At 38.8% G+C, this 23,947-nt stretch overlaps 1 protein-coding gene across 1 annotated transcript in view; it reads right to left on the bottom strand.

The window, feature by feature from the left end:
* The window catches only part of LOC123594409 (NADH dehydrogenase [ubiquinone] 1 beta subcomplex subunit 5, mitochondrial-like), a 39,230-nt gene extending 15,491 nt beyond the window's left edge, over positions 1 to 23,739 (bottom strand). The window contains 3 exon segments of the mRNA XM_045471177.1: positions 23,140 to 23,261; positions 23,263 to 23,451; positions 23,602 to 23,739. Coding sequence (XP_045327133.1) covers positions 23,140 to 23,261; positions 23,263 to 23,451; positions 23,602 to 23,739 — 449 coding nt within the window.
* Positions 23,740 to 23,947: the final 208 nt, after the last annotated feature.

The raw sequence follows: 23,947 nt of genomic DNA, 5'->3' as shown, positions 1-23,947 counted from the left end.
ACAGCAGAAGACAGGAAATAAAGATTACAGCATAAATCAATGCTATCGAAACCAAAAACACACTAGAACAGACCAATAAAACCAGAAACTGGTTCTTTGAAAGAATTAACAAAATTGATAAACCACTAGCTAGTTTGATCAAAAGGAAAAAGGAAAGGACAAATAAATAAAATCAAGAATGAGAGAGGAGAGATCACAACCAACACAACAGAAATAAAAACAATAAGAGAGTATTATGAGCAATTATATGGCAATAAAATGGGCAATCTGGAAGAAATGGACAAATTCCTGGAAACATATACACTACCAAAACTGAAACAGGAATAAAAAGACAATTTGAACAGACCCATTACCAGTAATGAAGTCGAATTAGTATTCAAAAGTCCCCCCAAAAAACAAGAAGTCCAGGGTCAGATGGCTTTACTGGGGATTTCTACCAAACATTTAAGGAAGAGTTAACACCTATTCTCTTGAAGCTGTTGCAAAAAAAAAAAAAAAAAAAAAAAAAAAAAAAAAAAGAAGGAAAACTTCCAAACTCTTTCTATGAAGCCAGCATTACCTTGATTCCAAAACCAGACAGAGACCCCACTAAAAAAGAGAATTATAGACCAATTTCCCTGATGAATATGGATGCAAAAATCCTCAAAAAGATACTAGCCAACCGGCTCCATCAGTACATTAAAAACATTATTCACACAACCAAGTGGGATTTATACCTGGGATGCAGGGCTAGGTCAATATCCACAAAACAATTAGCGTGATTTATCACATCAATAAAAGAAAGGACAAGAACCATAGGATCCTCTCAGTAGAGGCAGAGAAAGCATTTGACAAACTACAGCATTCTTTCTTGATAAAAACCCTCAAGAAAGTAGGGATAGAAGGATCATACCTCAAGATCATAAAAGCCGTATATGAAAGACCCAACGCTAATATCATTCTCAATGGGGAAAAACTGAAAGCTTTCCCCTTAAGGTCAAGAAGAAGACAGGGATGTCTACTCTTGCCACTGTTATTCAACATAGTGTTGGAAGTCTTAGCCTCTGCAATCAGACAGCACAAAGAAATAAAAGGCATCCAAATGGGCCAGGAGGAGGTCAAACTTGCACTCTTCGCAGATGACATGATACGCTATATGGAAAATCCAAAAGATTCCACTGGAAAACTACTAGTGCTGATTCATGAATTCAGCAAAGTTGCAGGATATAAAATCAACACACAGAAATCGGTTGCATTCCTATACACCAACAATGAAGCAACAGAAAGAGAAATCAAGGAATTGATCCCATTTTCAATTGCACCAAAAGCCATAAAAAAAAAAAAAAGCCTGGAATAAATCTAACCAAAGGGGAGAAAAATCAATACACTGAAAACTATAGAAAGCTGATGAAAGAAATTGAAGAAGACACAAAAAAAATGGAAAAAGATGCCATGCTCCTGGATGGGAAGAAAAAAATATTGTTATAATGTAAATACTACCCAAAACAATCGACATATTCAATGCAATCCCTGTCAAAATAACACCAGCCTTCTTCACAGAACTAGAACAAATAATCCTAAAATTTGTATGGAACCAGAAAAGACCCCAAATAGCCAAAGCAATCTCAAAAACGAAAACCAAAGCAGGAGGCATCACAAGCCCGGACTTCAAGCTATACTACAAAGCTGTAATCGTCAAGACAGTATGGTACTGGCACAAAAAGAGACACTTAGACCAATGGGACAGAATAGGGAACCCAGAAATGGGCCCACAAACATATGTCCAACTAATCTTTGACAAGGCAGGAAAAAATACCCAGTGGAATAAAGACAGTCTCTTCAGCAAGTGGTGTTGGGAAAACTGGACAGTGACATGCAGAAAAATGACCCTGGACCACTTTCTTACATCATACACAAAAATAAACTCAAAATTGACAAAAGGCCCAAAACAGATGAACATAAAGGAAAGGAAACAAAAATAATATAAAAACAGGGAGGGGGAGAAAAGATAAGAGACTCTTAACTATGGAGAACAATCAGAGGGTTACTGAAGGGTTTGTGGGAGGGGGGATGGGCTAAATGGGTAAGGGGCCTTAAGGAATCTACACCTGAAATCATTGTTACACTGTATGCTAATTCATTTGGATGTAAATTTAAAAAAACTAAAAAAAAATAATAAAAAAATGGATGGAAGACCTAAATACAAGACAGGAAGCCATCAAAAGCCTCGAGGAGAAAGCAGGCAAAAATCTCTTTGATCTTGGCCGCAGCAACTTCTTACTTAACATGTCCCCGAGGCAAGGGAAGCAAAAGCAAAAATGAACTATTGGGACCTCATCAAGATTAAAAAAATAAATAAATAAACTGCTGCATGGCATAGGGAACAATCAGAAAAACTTAAAGGCAATCGACGGAATGGGAGAAGATATTTGCAAACGACATAACAGATAAAGGGTTAGTATCCAAAATCTATAAAGAACTTATCGAACTCAACACCCAAAAAACTAATAATCCAATGAAGGAATGGGAAAAAGACATGAATAGACACTTCTCCAAAGAAAACACCCAGATGGCCAATCGACACATGAAAAAATGCTCAACATCACTCATCATCAGGGAAATACAAATCAAAACCACAATGAGATACCACCTTACACCTGTCAGAATGGCTAACATTAACAACTCAGGCAACAACAGATGGTGGCGAGGATAGGGAGAAAAAAGGATCTCTTTTGCATTTTTGGTGGGAATGTAAGCTGGTGCAGCCCCTCTGGAAAACAGTAAGGAGGTTCCTCAAAAAATTAAAAATAGAACTACCCTACGACCCAGCAATTGCACTAGTAGGCATTTGTCCAAGGGATACAGGTATGCTGTTTCGAAGGGACACATGTTTATAGCAGCACTATCAACAATAGCCAAAGTATGGAAAGAGCCCCAATGTCCATGTATGGATTAATGGATAAAGAAGATGTGGCGTGTATACACACACACACACACACACACACACACACACACACACTGTGGAGTATTACTCGGCAATCAAAAAAATGAAATCTTGTCACTTGCGACTACGTGGATGGAATGAGAAGGTATAATGCTAAGCGAAATTAGTCAGTCAGAGAAAGATAAATATCATATGACTTCACTCATATGACGACTTTAAGACAGAGAACAGATGAACATAAGGGAAGGGAAGCAAAAATAATATAAAAACAGGGATAGGGACGAAACTTAAGAGACTCTTAACTATGGAGAACAAGCAGAGGGTTGCTGGAGGGGTTGTGGGGGGGGGGGGTCAGCTAAACGGGTAAGGGGCATTAAGGAATCTACTCCTGAAATCATTGTTGCACTACATGCTAACTAATTTGATGCAAATTTTAAGAAAACTAATTTTTTTTTAAAAAATGAGTTTTGATGCGTCCTTTCTTCTTCAATTTTTGGAAAGAGTTTTGGAAAGACTGACGTAAATTCTCCTTTAAGTGATTGGTAAAATACGGGACGCCTGGGTGGCTCAGTCGGCTAAGCGTCCGACTTCAGCTCAGGTCACGATCTCGCAGTTCGTGGGTTCGAGCCCCGCGTTGGGCTCTGTGCTGACAGCTCAGAGCCTGGAGCCTGTTTCAGATTCTGTGTCTCCCTCTCTCTGACCCTCCCCCATTCATGCTCTATCTCTCTCTGTCTCAAAAACAAATAAACGTTAAAAAAAATTAAAAATGAAAAGCATTGCTGTTAGATTTGCAACAAAAACTTAAAATTTTTTGAATCCTCTGATGTCTAATTTCATTGTCAACTACTCCTGCTACTCAACTTTAAGTGCCTATCTGCTCCAGCGTGTTAGATCAGTAACGCTTCTTTCATTTAAGTAATATTTTTCTAGTGATTTATATGTCGCTGGGTACACAGCACAGAGAATGTGACAGGCAGGCTCCCTGGAGTTCTCATTCTGGTTTGGGAACACTGGAAGTTAGTAGGCAAAGAAATTAATAAGCATATTAATGTCATATGAGGAATTGTGCTTTGAAGAAAATAAACACCTGAGTAGAAAATGACTGGAATGGAGATTATTATGGATGGGGTTTTCAGTGAAGCTCTTTCTCAGGAAGTGACATGTTAAATGAGTCCTGAACAGGAGAAGAAGGCAGGCATAGGCAGGCCCCCTTAACTGGGAGAGAAGGCCTTACATGTAGCAGAAACCTCCTGTCATCTCAGATGGACCCTTTCATAGACTACATCGGAGAGACCACCCTCCTGGGAATAAGGCAGACAGATCAAAAATCTACCACTTTGAATAACAAAGAGGTAATGGAGAAAGTAAAACCTCTAACTCAAGCCCAGGAGAAGAACCAAGATTGAAACTACACAATGGTTGCCTTGTCCTTCTGTCTCTATTAAGAGAGATTCTATCAGGAAAAGGTAATAGTCTGTTAGCTCTATGCAAGAAGACAAATTTTGGGGTTACAAGTTGCCTCAGTTTCCCAAGCTCGCAACTTCTCTCCCACTCAATTGTACCGTTTCGTGCTTTGATGCTGGGATTCCAAGAGTCAAGGTCAAGCTTGGACTAAACTTGCTTGGAATGGCGTCCACTTGAGATCATAGTTCACTATCCTATGGGGTGGGCACTAACATCTGTCTTGCTCCCTGTGAACATTTCCAGTTATGCAAGTTTAGAGATCAAGAGAGGGAGGGTTGGAATGCAGACAAGGAATGGACAACAGTGCCTGGCAGACAGTAAACACCCAATACAAATTAACAAAATAATGAAACGTAGATGCAGGAGCAAGCAGGAAACAAAACTACTACGTATCTGTCCTCTCAACCTTTTCGTACACATATGACTTTTTCAAAGAGAATTAGGACCAGACTGTACTTACTGTTTCATAATCTCCTTTGAAGGAAATATTTTGCTTCTGCTTCTAAAAAAACCTATGCCTTTTCAGTGGGGGGAAAAAAAAGACTCCTAGAAAATGGACATAGATGTCACCAAATGATCATAGGGCATGTGGGGGGAGTGTGGGAAATACACTGATTCCATTGTGTAAGCCAAAGCGTTCTGCACTTTTCCACACAGAGGCACTTATCCTTCCTTCTATATATATATATGTCCATCATGAGATCTTCAAGTCCTGGGCCTGGAAGTCCTGCTTCTAAGCAAACTGAAGAGAAAGCTGCATGAGTTAGCAGGTACAATTATTGTGAAGATGCTTGAGACATAGAAACACACATACGCCCACATGCACACTGACATGCATGTGTGCATACATACATGCATGCAAATGCTATCAAATAAATTGTTCTAATCTGCTCCTTTACCCATAAAACCTATACTGGGAATATATTTCCAAAGCAATGAATATAAAAGCATCATATTCATTATCAGTTCAAAATCATCCTATATTTCCAACCTTTTATTCAATAAAATTTTCATATTTTAAACCCTACAGAAGTTGAAATTTAAAATAAAAATATCCTCTAACTCTCACCAGCATGCACACATCGAATTATTTTCAAATGAAACCTTTACTGTGTTATTTTTTTTGCAACAGTATATGAACATATGTCTAAGTCAATAAATGTATTCCTGCACTACCATTTTGTGACTCAATTTACAGATTTTCCCATTTTACTAAACTTTACCTCTTTACCATTGTCAGATTACCAACTAATACCTTTCATTGTTTATCGAGTATGAAACAATATATAAATGTTTATTTAGAAACTGAAATTATTCTATCCTACCCTACTCTCCCACTTTCTGCTCCCCATAACACAAAGACAGTCTCTGTTAATTTATTTGTGCCTGTTTCCCGGAATTTTCCTCTGTGTGTAATGCACCTCTTAACAATCACACACACTCTTGTACACTCATGTTGATATATATTATTTTGCATAATGCAATCATATTCTTCATAATATTCAACAACTTCTGTTTTGCATAATAATATGATTCATTTTCATTTTAATTAATTTGTGTTTGGGGGCATATGTCCAAGTGTTTATTGGAGGTTTATACTTCTTTATATGTACATTCTTCCTTGATATTATTGACTCATCTCTACTGTTGAGTATTTCATACATCAAGGATATAAACACTGTAGCTGAATAGAAGTTGTAAATAATTTCTCATCACTTTTCACATGCCTTTTGATTTTTAATTTTTGGTACACGGATGGCATTCTACACTTTATAATGATGTTTAGCATTTAGAAAGTACCTCAGCACATTGTTTTTATTTATTTATTTATTTGTTTGTTTATTTTTAATATGAAATTTATTGCCAAATTTGTTTCCATACAACACTCAGTGCTCATCCCAAAAGGTGCCCTCCTCAATACCTGTCGCCCACCCTCCCCCCCCCCCATCAACCCTCAGTTTGTTCTCAGTTTTTAAGAGTCTCTTATGCTTTGGCTCTCTCCCTCTCTAACCTCTCATTTTTTTTTTCTTCTGCTCCCCCATGGACCTCTGTTAAGTTTCTTAGGATCCACATAAGAGTGAAAGCATATGGTATCTGTCTTTCTCTGTATGACTTATTTCACTTAGCATAACACTCTCTAGTCCCATTCATGTTGCTACAAAAGGCCATATTTCATTATTTCTCATTGCCACGTAGTATTCCATTGTGTATATAAACCACAATTTCTTTATCCCGCACATTGTTTTAAAAAGAACAACTGACTAATAATGCGTTGAGGTATATCAAATGTCAGCTTATAGGACAGAGTGGAAAAAAGCTTAGTCTTTTGTGCAATTTCAGGTTTTGAGTCCCGGAGCATTAATTTATAAGGTGTTTTCTTAGGTCACGTTACTTATTCTTTTAACTTCAGTTCCATTGTCTGAGTAATAGGGATAATTATTGCTCTTGAATGGAGCTATTAGTATTACATGAGATTGAACAGAAAAAGAAGAAAAAACCTGCATAAGATACTTTTGTACCTGTTAATATCTTACCATTCAGGTTCCCTTTCCAAAAGTCAACAGTCAGGGCTGCTTCCTTGGGTCCGCTTAAACATCTCAGGAATCAGCCACTCTATGTGTCCCCATGCCGAGGCCTATTGGCCCATGGGGCAAGATTTCATGCCCACCATCATCTTCATGCCCAATGGGGGCATGACACAACCCAGTTTCCATTTGAAGGAGTTTCCCACGATTGGGTCTTAAGCCCAGGAAATCTATCACCTAAACAGGAGGCTGCCGGTTGGCCTGTTTGACTCTGGAAAATTTACACAGCTCTGTAAATGTGAGGTTGGTCATCTCTAAAATGGGACTAAGAGTGGTGCCTTCCTCACAGATTTGTTGTAAGAAAAAAAAAAAAACAGAGAAACTCTCAAAGAATGTCTGGTGCATAGCAGGACTTTGATAAATGTTACTCTCAGCTCACCCCGCCTCTTCTGTCCCACAAGATAGAAGATTTGAAACAAGACCACATCTGGAAATGTAGCAGCAAGAAGTAAACTTTGGTCCCATCTCACCATTTCCTTTTTTCCAAGTACTTTCCTATCTCTCCATTTTCTTTCTAGCTTGACTAGAATCAATTTCTTATTGTGCTCCAGGAAGGAGAAATAGTATGGAAGAGCATAGAATAGGAACAGGTCAGCTACACAGAAGATGGGAGTCATCAAACATGCATCTCAGTTGCCAGACTCATTAACTGACCACAGGACATTGGGCAAGTCCCTTTCCCTGTGCTGGTCTGCAGCCTAACACAGAAGAACACTCAATATACAAACAGGGGTTAGAGGCATCAAATATGGGATCAGAAATGACCAGGATTTGACCCCAGGAATCATTACTTGCTGGTCGTATGATGTTAACCAAGAGTTTTATCTGTTAATCTACTATCTGCTCTATGACTACTGATGTCTTTTGTGATTGTTTATTCTTATTATTCCTACCATCAGTCCAAAGGGTGAATAAAGAGGGGTAGGGATTCCCTTGCCAGCTGTTACAATTTCCCAAGAATCTATTATTTTATCACTGTTGGATAAAGTGGTTGGTGTACAATGTAAAAGAACTTTAGGAAGCTCATGAACAGACCAGGATGTACAACATTATTTAATATATAATGAATTTGGCATTTCCAATCAAATTCAGTGCTCAAGGTTTGGATCTCTGTCACTTCACTAAGTGTTCATTAATAAATACAGTTAGATCATCTCTTATACCCTGACATTTAATCAGAACTCTTCTACTTGCTGGTACTTAAGGTACAAACTAAGATAAAAAGAAAAGCAAATAAAAAACTACCCAGAATACTTACCTCTATATTTGGTATGATAATAGTTCTATGAAACATATACATGTTACATTCGTATGCACAGAAAAAAAAATGATGGAACAAAATAGCAAAATGTGAATTTCAAAGATGATGGGATTGGTGTGAACTGAGATGTTTAACCTCTGCCTTTGTCTCAGTATGAAACATTTGCTAAGATGAGTATGGTTTTTATTTATGATAAAAAGTGTAGCTCTTACAAGCTCTACTAAAGCATAGAAAGCTATAAATTTAATTGAGGTTAAGGAAAAATTTTGTTGCTCTGTAATTACATCTTCTTTATCTTCCTCTAGAGATAATCACTATGCAGAGTGAAATAATTGTCATGTTAACACATCGCTTTATCCTTTTATGCCATATAAGAACATATTTAAACAAAATACAGTATTGTTGTTCACACTTTCACTGCACACTCACACACACACACACACATTCACAACACACACACGGTAGGCACCCTTATCCCCCATCTTGCTAATTTATTTAACTGTGTGTGTGTGTGTGTGTGTGTGTGTGTGTGTGTGTGTGTAAGAGGGAGTGTGCAAGAGAGAGAGAGCTTTGTAAAGAAATCAAGGTGAACCCTTTATCAAGATCCCAAAACCGTGTTTGACCCATTGTCAATGCCAGTGTTTGTTTCCTTCCCATCTGTGTTAGTCTTAACAAATTACCAGACTGGATGGCTTAGACAGCACAAATTGACTTGTTGAAGTTTTGGAGGCTAGAAGTCGAAGATCAAGGTTCTGGCAAGGTTGATTTCTGGTGAGACCTGTCTCCCTGGTTTGCAAATAGCCACATTCTCACTGGGTCCTTACATAGCCCTTCCTCTCTGCGTCTGTTCAGGGAGAGAACCAGTTCTAGTTTTTCTTCCTCTTCTTATGAGGACACCAGTCCTATAGGACTAGGGTCCCATCCTTATGACCACATTTAACCTCAACTACCTCCTTAAAGTCCCTATATCCAAAGAGAACCACGTTGGGGATCAGGACTTTAGTATGTGGATGTGAGCATAAAATTAATTCCGTAATGTTCTGCCCTCTGAGCCCCCAAAATGCATGTTCTCGCATGCAAAAATACATCCACTGCCATCTCAACAGCGCCAAGAGTCTTAACTCACTCCAGCATGAATTCCAAGTGTAAAGCCTCATGTAAATATCATCTAAATGGCATATGGATGACTTGGAGGTATGATTCAACCTGAGCCATAATTCCTCCCCAGCTGTGAACCTGTGAAACCAGACAAGCTGTGTGCTTCCAAAATACAAAATGAGGGGGACAGGCATAGAAAAGACACTCTCATTAGAAGAAAAGAGATATCAGAAGGAAAACAGGGATAAACAGATTCCAAACAAGTCAAATATACAGCAAGGCAAATTCCATTATTCTTTGAGCTCAGTAATAATGCTCTTACGCTGGATGATCTCTCAAGACTCACTGGGACAGCAGTTTCACTCTAAGGGCCTGGACAGCATCCCCACCCGCATAAAATAGCCCTACAAGGCAGTGTGGTCCCTGAGGCACTGGCCACTGAAACTGAGGAGGTGGCCCCACCAGTGAAACCCAGGATAAACCCACAGACTTGCCCCGTTGACTTGTAGTGGGAGGAGGTAGAAGCACTGATGTCTTGGAATAGTCTTTGGAGGGTGATTCTTCCCTTTTCCTGAAGGATAGAACATGTTTGCAACCAAATAACTGCACTCCGCTCCCTCCCCCAAAGTCCCCACAATTCCCACAGCCTTTTTTCCTCCTATCCCCCCTTTTTTTTCTGTCCATTTCAATCCCAGGTGGCAGTGTCTCTGCTGGTAGAATCCCATCTCTATTTCTGAATTCAGCTGAGATGGCTGATTAAATCCAGAGGTAATCTCTTCCTGGAGTGATTTCCCAGCCATATCGTTGGTGTTTTCTCCTGAACAAGCTTTCTCACTTTTTTATAATATACGTAGGCTCAGAATGTTCCATACCTTCAAGGTCCATTTCTTTTTTGCTTGCTAGTTCATTGGATTTATCTCTCCTCTCACATTTTATTATCAGTAGTAAGGGGAAACCAGCCCACACTTCAACACTTTGCCTAGAAATCGCCCCTGCTAAATATCCAAGGTGGTTACTCACAAGTAGAAACACTAATGGTGCATTCTGGCATGATGATAATCATAAGAATAGTTAATATTGCTGTGCACCACCCTGTTGTATGTGCTAAGGCTAAACTTACTCATTTCATCCTCAGCAGAGCCAATGAGGAAGAGCTATTGTTGCCTGATTTTAAACACCAGGAAACTGAGGCACAGTGAAGGCAGAGCTAGCAAGCCACAAGACAGATTTGAACAGATTCTGTGTGGCTGCTGAGCCCCATATCTCTCCAGTGTACACTATTGCTTCTCATCTGATAAGGCCCTCAACCTTACTGTTTATCAAGACAGAACAAAAAGAAAGAAAAAAAAAACAAGAAAAGAAAAGAAAGAAAAAACTGAATTACAACATTTTCCCACAGTTGAATAGGCAGGAATTTAAAATATTGACAATAATCGCTGTGGTTTGCAATATGGAGGGAAATTATCTTGTTATATTGAGGAAAGGGCTTCCTTCACATCTTGTCTTCTTTCCTGTCCCATAAGCACGTTCCCATTCTAAAGGCTTTCCTGTGGATGGTCTAAGAATACACTTTCTTCCCTGTCATTTATTATTATTTTCTTAAACTGTAGTTTCTTTTTTTTCAATACCTGAAATTTATTGTCAAACTGGTTTCCATACAACACCCAGTGCTCATCCCAAAAGGTGCCCTCCGCAATACCCATCACCCACCCTCCCCTCCCTCCCACACCCCATCAACCCTCAGTTTGTTCTCAGTTTTTCAGAGTCTCCTATGCTTTGGCTCTCTCCCACTCTAACCTCTTTTTTATTTTCTTCCTTCCCCTCCCCCATGGGTTTCTGTTAAGTTTCTCAGGATCCACATAAGAGTGAAAACATATGGTATCTGTCTTTCTCTGTATGGCTTATTTCACTTAGCATCACACTGTCCAGTTCCATCCACCTTGCTACAAAGGGCCATATTTCATTCTTTCTCATTGCCACATATTACTCCATTGTGTATCTAAACCACAATTTCTTTATCCATTCATCAGTTGATGGACATTTAGGCTTTTCCCACAATTTGGCTATTGTTGAGAGTGCTGCTATAAACATTGGGGTACAAGTGCCCCTATGCATCACCACTTCTGTATCCCTTGGGTAAATTCTTAGCAGTGCTATTGCTGGGTCATGGGGTAGGTCTATTTTTAATTTTCTGAGGAACCTCCACACTGCTTTCCAGAGTGGCTGCACCAATTTGCATTCCCACCAACAGTGCAAGAGGGTTCCCGTTTCTCCACATCCTCTCCAGCATCTATAGTCTCCTGATTTGTTCATTTTGGTCACTCTGACTGGCGTGAGGTGATATCTGAGTGTGGTTATGATTTGTATTTCCCTCATGAGGAGTGACGTTGAGCATCTTTTCATGTGCCTGTTGGCCATCCGGATGTCTTCCTTAGAGAAGTGTCTATTCATGTTTTCTGCCCATTTGCTAACTGGGTTATTTGTTTTTCAGGTGTTGAGTTTGGTGAGCTCTTTATAGATTTTGGATACTAGCCCTTTGTCCGATATGTCATTTGCAAATATGTTTTCCCATTCCGTCGGCTGCCTTTTAGTTTTGTTGGTTGTTTCCTTTGCTGTGCAGAAGCTTTTGATCTTCATAAGGTCCCAGTAATTCACTTTTGCTTTTAATTCCCTTGCCTTTGGGGATGTGTCGAGTAAGAAATTGATACGGCTGAGGTCAGAGTGGTCTTTTCCTGCTTTCTCCTCTAGGGTTTTGATGGTATCCTGTCTCACATTCAGGTCCTTTATCCATTTTGAGTTTATTTTTGTGAATGGTGTGAGAAAGTGGTCTAGTTTCAATCTTCTGCATGTTGCTGTCCAGTTCTCCCAGCACCATTTGTTAAAGAGACTGTCTTTTTTCCATTGGATGTTTTTTCCTGCTTTGTCAAAGATTAGTTGACCATACGTTTCTGGGTCTAGTTCTGGGGTTTCTATTCTATTCCATTGGACTATGTGTCTGCTTGTGTGCCAATACCATGCTGTCTTGATGATGACAGCTTTGTAGTAGAGGCTAAAGTCTCGGATTGTGATGCCTAATGCTTTGGTCTTCTTCTTCAAAATTACTTTGGCTATTCAGGGCCTTTTGTGGTTCCATATGAATTTTAGGATTGCTTGTTCTAGTTTCGAGAAGATTGCTGGTGCAATTTTGATTCGGGTTGCATGGAATGTGTAGATAGCTGTGGGTAGTATTGACATTTTGACAATATTTATTCTTCCAATCCGTGAGCACGGAATGTTTTTTCCATTGCTTTATATCTTCTTCAATTTCCTTCATAAGCTTTCTATAGTTTTCAGCATACAGATCGTTTACATATTTGGTTAGATTTATTCCTAGGTATTTTATGCTTCTTGGTGCAATTGTGAATGAGATCAGTTTCTTTATTTGTCTTTCTGTTGCTTCACTATTAGTGTATAAGAATGCAACTGATTTCTGTACATTGATTTTGTATCCTGCAACTTTGCTGAATTCATGTATCAGTTCTAGCAGACTTTTGGTGGAGTCTATCAGATTTTCCATGTATAGTATCATGTCATCTGCAAAAAGTGAAAGCTTGACTTCATCTTTGCCAATTTGGATGCTTTTGATTTCCTTTTGTTGTCTGATTGCTGATGCTAGCACGTCCAGCACTATGTGGAACAACAGCGGTGAGAGTGGGCATCCCTGTCATGTTCCTGATCTCAGGGAAAAATCTCTCAGTTTTTCCCCATTGAGGATGATGTTGGCTGTGGGCTTTTCATACATGGCTTTGATGATGTTTAAGTATGGTCCTTCTATCCCGACTTTCTCGAGGGTTTTTATTAAGAAAGGATGCTGAATTTTGTCAAATGCCTTTTCTGCATCGATTGACAGGATATATGGTTCTTCTCTTTTCTTTTATTAATGTGATGTAGGACGTTGATAGATTTGCGAATGTTGAACCAGCCCTGCAGCCCAGGAATGAGCCCCACTTGATCATGGTGAATAATTCTTTTTACACGCTGTTGAATTCGATTTGCTAGTATCCTATTGAGAATTTTTGCATCCATATTCATCAGGAATATTGGCCTGTAGTTCTCTTTTATTACTGGGTCTCTGTCTGGTTTAGGAATCAAAGGAATACTGGCTTCCTAGAATGAGTCTGGAAGTTTTCCTTCCCTTTCTATTTTTTGGAATAGGTTGAGAAGGATAGGTATTACCTCTGCTTGAAATGTCTGATAGAACTCCCCTGGGAAGCCATCTGGTCCTGGACTCTTATTTGTTGGGAGATTTTTGATGACCGATTCAATTTCTTCGCTGGTTATGGGTCCGTTCAAGCTTTCTATTTCCTCCTGATTGAGTTTTGGAAGTGTGTGGGTGTTTAGGAATTTGTCCATTTCTTCCAGGTTGTCCAATGTGTTGGCACTGTTGGTGGAAATGCAAACTGGTGCAGCCACTCTGGAAAACAGTGTGGAGGTTCCTCAGAAAATTAAAAATAGACCTACCCTATGACCCAGCAATAGCACTGCTAGGAATTTATCCAAGGGATACAGGAGTACTGATGCATAGGGGCACTTGTACCCCAATGTTTATAGCAGCACTCTCAACAATAGCCAAATTGTGGGAAAAGCCTAAATGTCCTTCAACTGATGAATGGATAAAGAAATTGTGGTTTATATACACAATGGAGTACTATGTGGCAATGAGAAATAATGAAATGAAATGTGGCCCTTTGTAGCAACGTGGATGGAACTGGAGAGTGTGATGCTAAGTGAAATAAGCCATACAGAGAAAGACAAATATCATATGTTTTCACTTTTATGTGGATCCTGAGAAACTTAACAGTAACCCATGGGGGAGGGGAAGGAAGAAAAAAAAGAAGTTAGAGTGGGAGAGAGAGCCAAAGCATAAGAGACTCTTAAAAACTGAGAACAAACTGAGGGTTGATGGGGGGTGGGAAGGAGGGGAGGGCAGGTGATGGGCATTGAAGAGGGCATCTTTTGGGATGAGCACTGGGTGTTGTATGGAAACTAATTTGGCAATAATTAGCATATATTCAAAAAAATAAAAAAAAATTAAAAATTAAAAAAAAAGCAATATATATTTATCTTAGGTAAAGTAGATAATATAGAAGAGAGGGAGAAAAGCATTACCCCAAAACATACAACCAAAAGACAACCCCTGAATGTTTTAATCTGCATTATATTCTTCAAGAATGCATTACATTCTTGCTTATGCAGGTATTTTATGTTTGTTCATGTATGCATATGGTTGTATATTTATATAGGAAAAGTAAGATCTCGTATTAGTTTTCTAACCTAAATGTCATGGTAATGGATTAATTTATGTCCTGAACAAGATATGTCCAAACCTCAACCTCTGAACTTGTGATGGAACCTTATTTGGAAACAAGGTCTATGCACATATAGTTAAGGACCTTGAGATCTAGGGTAGTCCCTAAATCTAATGAGTGTTGTCCTTATAAGAGAAACAAAGGGGGGCATCACACAAAAGGAAGAAGGCCATGTGAAGATGGGGCAGAGTTTAGAGTTATGCTGCCACAAACCACAGAAGACCAGGAACCACCAGAGACTGGAAGAGTCAAGAATGAATTTTGCCCTAGAGCCTTCAGAGGAAGCATGGCCCTGTCTGACACCTTGATTTTGGGCTTCTGACATTCAGAACTATGAAAGAATACATTTTTGATATTTCAAACGACAGAATTTGTGGAGACTTGTTATGGCATCCTAGGCAATTAACACACTCACTACAACATATCCCATATATCACTGTGAATAATCCTTAGACAATATCTGAACCTAGTGAGAATAAAGTGGCTTGTGACCTTGGTGAGAATGCATCATTGCAATCATGGAGACAGAAGCAGTGAGCAAAAGATTTGGTGGGAAGTGAAGGTCAAAATCTCTGGAACTTTGATTTTGAAGGGGAAGGGGGGGGGGGGGAAAGAAAGACGGAGAGACAGAGTGAGAGGCTTATGCCTGCATGGGAATTAGGGGTCAGAGAAGGGAATTTTTTTCTTTCTTTTTATGTTTTTTTAACTTGTTTTATTTTTTATTCTTTTTAATTTACATCCAAATTGGTTAGCATATAGTGCTACAATGATTTTAGGAGTAGATTCCTTAGTGCCCCTTACCCATTTAGCCCACCCCCCCAACCCCTCCCGTAACCCTCAGTTTGTTCTCCATATTTATGAGTCTCTTCTGTTTTGTCCCCCTCCCTGTTTTGATATTATTTTTGTTTCCCTTCCCTTATGTTCATCTGTTTTGTCTCTTAAAGTCCTCATATGAGTGAAGTCATATGATTTTTGTCTTTCTCTGACTGACTAGTTTCACTTAGCATAATACCCTCCAGTTCTATCCACGTAGTTGCACATGGCAAGATTTCATTCTTTTTGATTGCTGAGTAATACTCCATCGTATATAGATACCACATCTTCTTGATCCATTCATCCATCGATGGACATTGGGGCTCTTTCCATACTTTGGCTATTGTTGATAGTGCTGCTATAAACATGGGGGTGCATGTGTCCCTTCGAAACAGCACACCTGTATCCCTTGGATAGATGCCTAGTAGTGCAATTGCTGGGTCGTAGGGTAGTCCTATTTTTAGTTTTTTTGAGGGGAACCTCCATACTGTTTTCCAGAGTGGCTACGCCAGCTTGCATTCCCAAAGGGAGTTAAAAAAAATAGTTGATGCCCTGAAGTTTGAACAAATTTAAAAGTTAATGTTTAAGAGTTATTTCATCTCAGATTTAACCGTTGAATTTTCCAGTATATTCATTTTCCTCCTTATCCTCTTATTTACACTACATAATTAATGGAACACTTTCAATGGACAGTATGGGTTTTAAGCCAGTATATATTTAGTTATTAGTGAATGAAAGAACTGACAATTGTATGTCAAAGAAATGCTAGTAAATCTTGGTTTTCTGCATCTCAGAGAGGCAGCAGTTGGCTGAAATTCTGGTGTGATATGGCTTGATAACGCATGGTCTGAAGGCTCCTGCAATGGTGACTCCAGGACTAGCTAGAATATTCCTGTAAATGTATTAACCTATGGAGCAGTCCAAGAGCAGCAGTTAGGCAAGTACCACACCTTGCTGCCATGATGTGCTCTATCACTGAGGTCACTGAGGTGAGTGAAAAACAGGCCCGTCCTTTTAACCATATGTGGAATTTAAGAACTAGAACAGGTGAACATAGGGAAAGGGCAAAAAAAGAGAAGGAAGCAAACCGTCAGAGACACTTAACTGTAGATAACAAACCAAGGGTTGCTGGAGGGGAGGTAGGCCAGGGATGGACTAAATGGATGATTGGGTATTAAGGAGGTCACTTGTTGTGTTGAGCACTGAATGTTATATGTAAGTGATGAATCACTAAATTCTACTCCTGAAACCAATATTACGTTATATGTTAACTAAGTAGAATTTAAATAGAATTTTGAAAAAGAAAAATAAAACAGAGCTGTCTTATTGCATCATTAATTGTAATAGACAAGATATGGAAGCAACCCAAGTGTCTATCAATAGGCAAATGGATAAAGAATATGTGATACACACACACACACACACACACACACACACACACACACACACCACAGTGGAATATTACCCAGCCATAAAAAGAATGAAATCTTGCCACTCACAATAACATGGATGGACTTAGAGGGCATTATGCTCAGTAAAACAATCAGACAAACAGGCAAATACCATATGATTTCACTTATATTTGGAATCTAATAAACAAAACAAATGAACAAACAAAACATAACAGAAACAAGCTCATAAATACAGAGAACAAACGTGGTTGCCAGATGGTAGGAGATGGGGGGGGGATGGGTGAAATAGATGGAGGGGATTAAGAGATACAAAACGGAAGTTATAAGATAAATAAGTCGTGGGGATGAAAAGTACACCACAGACAATATAGTCAATAATATTTTAATAACTTTGTATGGTGACAAAGAGTGTCTACGCTAATAGTAGTGAGCGTTTTGCAATGTATATAATTGTTGAAACACACTTTGTACACCTAAAACTAATATAATATTCTGTGTCACCTGCACTTCAATAAAAAAAAGCAAACAAAAAGTAAACAAATAAGCAGCCCTGTCTGCCCAGGGTGGGGAACTGGATTAGGGTCTGCTCAGAAGCATGATGTTGAGCATTGCTTATAAGCTTCTGATTCACCCAAGAAACTAGGGATCCTTCTGTCTACAAGATTTTAAAAACAAGGTGTATAAGAGAAATATATGCTTCCTTCATAAGGATATCTATATTTTCATTAGGAGAAACAGTGAGAAATACCTTTTCACTATGCCTGCCTTAGCCCTGAAGCTCAGCCAGCCCCTACTGCTGCGTCTCAACTTTTAAAGGGCCCTTGAAGTCCCACTACATGCCATATACTCTGAGTAGGTTTTCTCATTTTTGCCTTGGGACACTTGTGTGGCAAAAGTATCCTGAGTCCCATTTCACAGATGGCAAAGCTCATGCTCACAAAACCAAATTCACCTCTCCAGTTAAATGGCAGGATGGGAATGAGGTTCCATCCTTCACCCTCTCTTGAGGACACAGAGCAGGCTTGCTTTTAGAAGATGGGTTTCTAAGCCTTGATAAATGAGCATTTCACACTCCCCTGATATTGTGGCACCGTGGGTATTCATCCAAAAGCCCCTTTTAACAATGATGGTAATAATGCACATGTATGTTCATGTACATGTACATTCTTCATTCTTCATTTCATAAACACTCATTATATTCAATTTTATAGGAGAACCAAGTAGATTTCAAAATTGAATTGATTCTGTGTGTATGTGTGTGTGTGTGTTTCCTCTGGCTCAACCACCCCATCTCAAGTGTAGCTCTAGATTCAGTTCATACAAGGGGTGGATTCTGAACTCAGATTTAGATATCCCAGAAAATGATGGACACCAAGGAATTACTGCCATGAAGTGAAAAATTCCCCAAAACTCTGGCTGAAACCATTCAACCAAGATCACAAATTCCATCTTTCCTTCTTCCTTGATGAGCCTGCTGGTCTGTGCCTCAGAGCTGCAATTCTGGCTCTGGCTATCAAGTGGCATCCATCTCCATTTTCTTTTTCAAATAAACCAAGCAAAGAATAAGAAAAGTCTTGGAATCATTTGTTTTACTAAGATTATGTTTGGAAAATTCATATGTCTATTAAAGCAGTTCCATTTGCTGTTGGCCCCAAACCTATATCGCATTTAGTGATGTATTTTTTTCCCTCTTCAGTGCAGGTTGACCATGTCCACACTGTAGCATGTCCCTCCCAGAGACAAATTTTCGCCCTCCACCACCCCACACCCATACAGGCTTCCCAGTCTCAGTCCAGTGCCCCATTCTCTCTCAGGCACCTCCTACCTGTCCTGTTCTGCCCTGCCCTAAGCCCACCTGCCCTACCTCCTACTACCATGGTGCAACACTATCGCCTGTGTATCATTCTAAGAATGTCCTGTATATAGATATAATCTATACATATATCTACACCTATACCTATACCTATATCTATCTATCTACCTATCTAACCCATCAGTTCTATCAGACAGAATTTAAATTATTTAAATAATTGTATACAATTGGTTCACATGCTAGATCTTAAGGGAAGGTGTTTTTGTTTGTTTGGTTGGTTCGTTGGTTTTTGGTTTTTGCTCCTTGAATAAACAAACCTCTTGTAGAGAAATTGATGGTGGAAGTATGTTGGTGCCACCTCGTGACAGGAGCCTGAGCTGCAGTTTGAGCATGGCTGAGCAGGAAGGTGGGAGGGAGGGGCTGTGGTGAAAACCCACCAGACAGCTTTCAGGACATCTGAGTAGAAAGGGGGCATTCCCAAGGGTACAGGGACATTCTCAAGGGTGCCTGTGTGAGGTGTCCAGACAGAAAGTGCAGCCTCTTTCCATGCTGAATAAAAGCTCTAGGCTACTGGAACAACAAGATCACTTTGATTTTATGCTTTGAGACCTCTGGATAAATAGGTATATGCCTATATAAGCAAAAAATGGATCTGTGTCCTTTATGATCATTGTAACCTGTTTTAGCACACTTTTTTACCATCTTTCTATGTAAACACATTTCAATGACAATATTTTCAATTACTTTACAACAAAATTTCACTTATTTTTTAAATAAAGACCAGTTGTGGCATCATATGAATGGCCCAACATTTATTTCTCCAATACTAGTGATGTAAATATAGTTTTTTTACCACATTTTCTATTACAAACAATAGTATGCTAACATTCTCTCTTCTTAAAGTTTATTTATTTATTTTGAGAGAGAGAGAGAGAGAGAACGAGTGGGGGAGGGGCAGAAAGGGAGGGGGGCAGAAAATCCAAAGCGGGCTGGGTGCTGACAGCAGAGAGCCCAGTGTGGGGCTGTAACTCATGGACTGCAAGATCATAACCTGAGCTGAAGTCGGATCCTTAACTGGCTGAGCCACCCAGGCAGCCCTCTCTTGTCTTACTTTTAAATCCAGTACAGTTAACATGCAGTGTTCTATTAGTTTCAGGTGTACAATATACTGATTCAACAATTCTATACATTACTTAGTGCCTATCATGATAAGTCTTCTCTTAATCCCCTTCACCTACATCACCCACCTCCTCTCTGGTACTATCAGTTCTCTGTAGTTAAAGAGTCTGTTTCATAGTGTTTTGTGGTCTCTCTCTCTCTCTTTTCCTTTGCTCATTTGTTTTGTTTCTCAAATTCCACATAGGAGTGAAATCGTATGGTACCTGTCTTTGTCTGACTGACTTATTTCGCTTGGCATTATACTCTCTAGCTCCATCCATGTTGCTACAAATGACAAGATTTTTTTTTTTATGGCTGAGCGATATTCCATTGTACATATATACTACTTTTTATCCATGAATCAATCGATGGAACTTGGGCTGCCTCCATAATTTGTCTATGGTAAATAATACCACAATAAACAGAGAGGTGCATGTACCTTCTCGAATTGGTGTTTTTGTATTCTTTGGGTAAATACCCAGCAGTGAAATTACTGGATCGTAGAGTAGTTACATTTTAACTTCTTGAGGAAGCTCCATACTGTTTTCCAGAGTGACTGAGCCAGCTTGCAGTCCCATCAACAGTGCAAGGGGGGTTCCCTTTTCTGCAAATCCTCTCCAACATTTGTAGTTTCTTGTGTTTTTGATTGGGGTCATTCTGACAGGTGTGAGGTGATATCTCACTGTGGTTTTGAGTTGCATTTCCCTGATGATGAGTGATGTTGAGCATCTTTTCATGTGTCTTTTGGCCATCTGGATGTCTTCTTTGGAGAAATGTCTGTTCATGTCTTCTGCCCATTTTTTAATTGGATGATTTGTCTTTCGGGTGTTGATTTGTATGCATTCTTCATAAATTTTGGATGCTAAGCCCTTTTATTATTTAATTCACTTTTAAAATTTACATCCAAGTTAGTTAGCACACAGTGCATCAATGATTTCAGGAGTAGATACCTTAATGACCCTTACCCATTTAGCTCATAACCCCTCTCACAACCCCTCCAGTAACCCTCTGTTTGTTCTCCATACTTAAGAGTCTCTTATGTTTTGTCCCCCTCCCTGTTTTTATGTTGTTTTTCCCTCCCTTCCGTTATATCCATCTGTCTTGTATCTTAAATTCCTCATATGTGTGAAGTCATATGATATTTGTCTTTCTCTGACTAATTTTGCTTAGCATAATACCCTCTAGTTCCATCCACGTAGTTGCAAATGACAAGATTTCATTCTTTTTGATTGCCGAGTAATACTCCATTGTGTGTGTGTGTGTGTGTGTGTGTGTGTGTGTGTGTGTGTATCCCTGATGATGAGTCATGTTGTGCATTTTTTCATGTGTCGGTTGTGGATGCTAAGACTTTATCAGATATATCGTTTGGAAATATCTTCTCCCATTGAGTGGTTTGCCCTTTAGTTTCGATTTTTTCCTTTGCTGCGTAGAAACTTGTTGTTTCAATGTAGTCCCAATAGTTTATTTTTGCTTGTGTTTCTCTTGCCTCAAGAGTCATATCCAAAAAAGAAAAAAAGGAGTTGTTACAGTCGGTGTCAGAGAAATTACTGCCTGTGCTCCTTTCTAAGATGTTTTATATTTTCAGGTCTCACATTTAGTTCCTTAATCTATTTTAAGTTCATTTTTGTGTGTGGTGTAGGATTGTGGTCCGGTTTTATTCTTTTGCATGTACCTGCCCAGCTTTCCCAACATCATTTGTTGAAGAGACTGTCTATTTCCCACTGGATATTCTTGCCTCCTTTGTCAAAGGTCAATTGACCAAATAGTCATGGGCTTATTTCTGGGATCTCTATTCTGTGCCACTGATCTGTGTGTCCATTTTTGTGCCAGTGCCATACTGTTTTGAGTACTATAGCTTTGTGATATAAGTTGAAGTCTGGAATTTTGATACCTCCAGCTTTGTTTTCCTTTTCAATATTGCTTTGGCTGTTCGGTGTCTCTTATGGTTCCATACAAATTTCAGGATTGCTTGTTCGAGTTCTGTGAAAAATGCTGTTGGTATTTTTTGACAGCGATTCCATTAAATCTGTAGACTGTTCAGGATAGCATGGACATTTTAACAGTGTTTGTTCTTCCTATCCATGAGCATGGGATGTCTTTCCATTTGTGCCGTCTTCAATTTCTCTCATCAATGTTTTATAGTTTTCAGAGTACAGGTCTTTTATATCCTTGGTTACGTTTATTCCTAGGCATTTTATTATTTTTGATGCCATTGTAAATGGGATTGTTTTCTTAATTTCTCTTTCTGCTGCTTCATTATTAGTGTGTAGACATGCAACAGCTTTCTGTACGTTGATTTTGTATCCTGAGACCTTACTGAATTCATTTATCATTACTAGTAGTTTTTGGGATAGAGTCTTTAGGGTTTTCTATATATGGTATCATGTTATTCTGCCAATAGTGAACGTTTTACTTCTTTTGTACCAATTTGGATGCCTTGTATTCCTTTTTCTTGTCTGATGGCTGCGCCTAGGACTTCTGGTACTATGTTGAATAAAAGTGGTGAGAGTGGACATCCTTGTCTTGTTGCTGACACTAGGAGGGGAAAGCTTTCAGTTTTTCCACATTGAGTATGATGTTCACTGTGGGATTTTCGTATATGGCTTTTATTATGTTGAGGTATGTTTCCTCTGAACCAACTTTGTTGAAGGTTTTTACCATAAATGGATCTTATAATTTGTAAATGCTTTCTCTGCATCTTTCTAAATGATGACATGGTTCTTTTATTGTCACTGAAAAATTGTTTATTCAGGGGTTAATGGTTTATATAGTTAGTTCAATATTTATGTAATTTAAAATTATGAATTACCTGTGAGTAATCTAGATATCTACAATACAGACATTTGTGTAAACTACTATATTTCTTGGTATTTAACATAATTGGACTTCTCTAACTTCCAATTATGAGTCAAATAAAACATTAAACTTTCAAAGTTACACCTTTGGGAGTTCACAAATTCCTAGTTGTTCAAGTTTCTATATTTACCTATATACCTTCTTATAGGAGGAAGCCAAAACCCACAAATAAAAAGTTTTAATCTGCCCTTCACAATGGGTACCAAATCATCATAATGTACACTTTAAATATCTTACAATATTGTCCACTATGCCCCAATACAATAAAGCTGAAAAAAATGAAATCCCACACTAAAACCTTAATCTGAACCAATGCTGAGTAATAGAGCAATAGAAGGCCTTTTATTCATCGCATGAGCAAAAATATAGAATATATTTTTAATTAATTTTCCCCTAAAGAGAATATACTTTGTATTTAGATAAATAAGAGATTCGATGTTGGGAGTTGCTTTTGGAGAATGATCAATCAGCGCCTTATCAATGGAAGGATACTGATACAAGGGACCATCGCCTCTGGGATGCATTAACTAACCTTGGTACTTCCAGTTACTTTAACCATAAATCAGACTTTTCAGCTTCAATTTGAAGAATAGCCATTGTCTTTTCATAATTCTTTTCAGGGCCATCGAAGAAAGTTCTGGAAATCCATCTTGATATAGGATGCTTGAAACATTCCCAGTGTTCCAGGATTTGGCCTTCTGGAATTTCTGCTAACTCAAGCTTCACCAATGAATATATTCACCAGAGTTATGCCAATTGCTACTGGAATCCCACTCAACAAAAATGTAGAATTTCATTAAACTCAAATATAACACCTGTCATAGAATCCAGAAGGTTTGGTGATAAACAGTCTTTTCTCATTGTTTCCACTGTGTCGCACTGAGCTGCAGTCTTCAGAAAGCCATGGGTGAGGAAGCCCCTGAATCCAAGCTGAGTGCCGAGACAGTGGCCAGAGAGAGGGGACACTGCAGTGACAGAAACCCACTGTAATGAACTCATGACCACCATGGCTACTGCAAGCAATTCTGATCATATGGTTCTTATCCTTTCTTTTATTAAAGTGGTAAATCACTTTGGTTGATTTGTAAATATTGAACCACTCTTGTATCCTATGACTAAACCCCCTTGATTGTGGTGAATTATTTTTTAAGTGTATTGTTGGATTTGGTTTGATAATATTTTCTTGAGGATTTTCACACCTATGTTCATCAAAGTG

This window comes from Leopardus geoffroyi, chromosome X, assembly GCF_018350155.1.
Source record: "Leopardus geoffroyi isolate Oge1 chromosome X, O.geoffroyi_Oge1_pat1.0, whole genome shotgun sequence".
In the NCBI taxonomy this organism is placed as follows: domain Eukaryota; kingdom Metazoa; phylum Chordata; class Mammalia; order Carnivora; family Felidae; genus Leopardus; species Leopardus geoffroyi.
The sequence above is the reverse complement of the archived record's forward strand: the minus strand, read 5'-3'. Positions and strand labels throughout refer to the sequence as shown.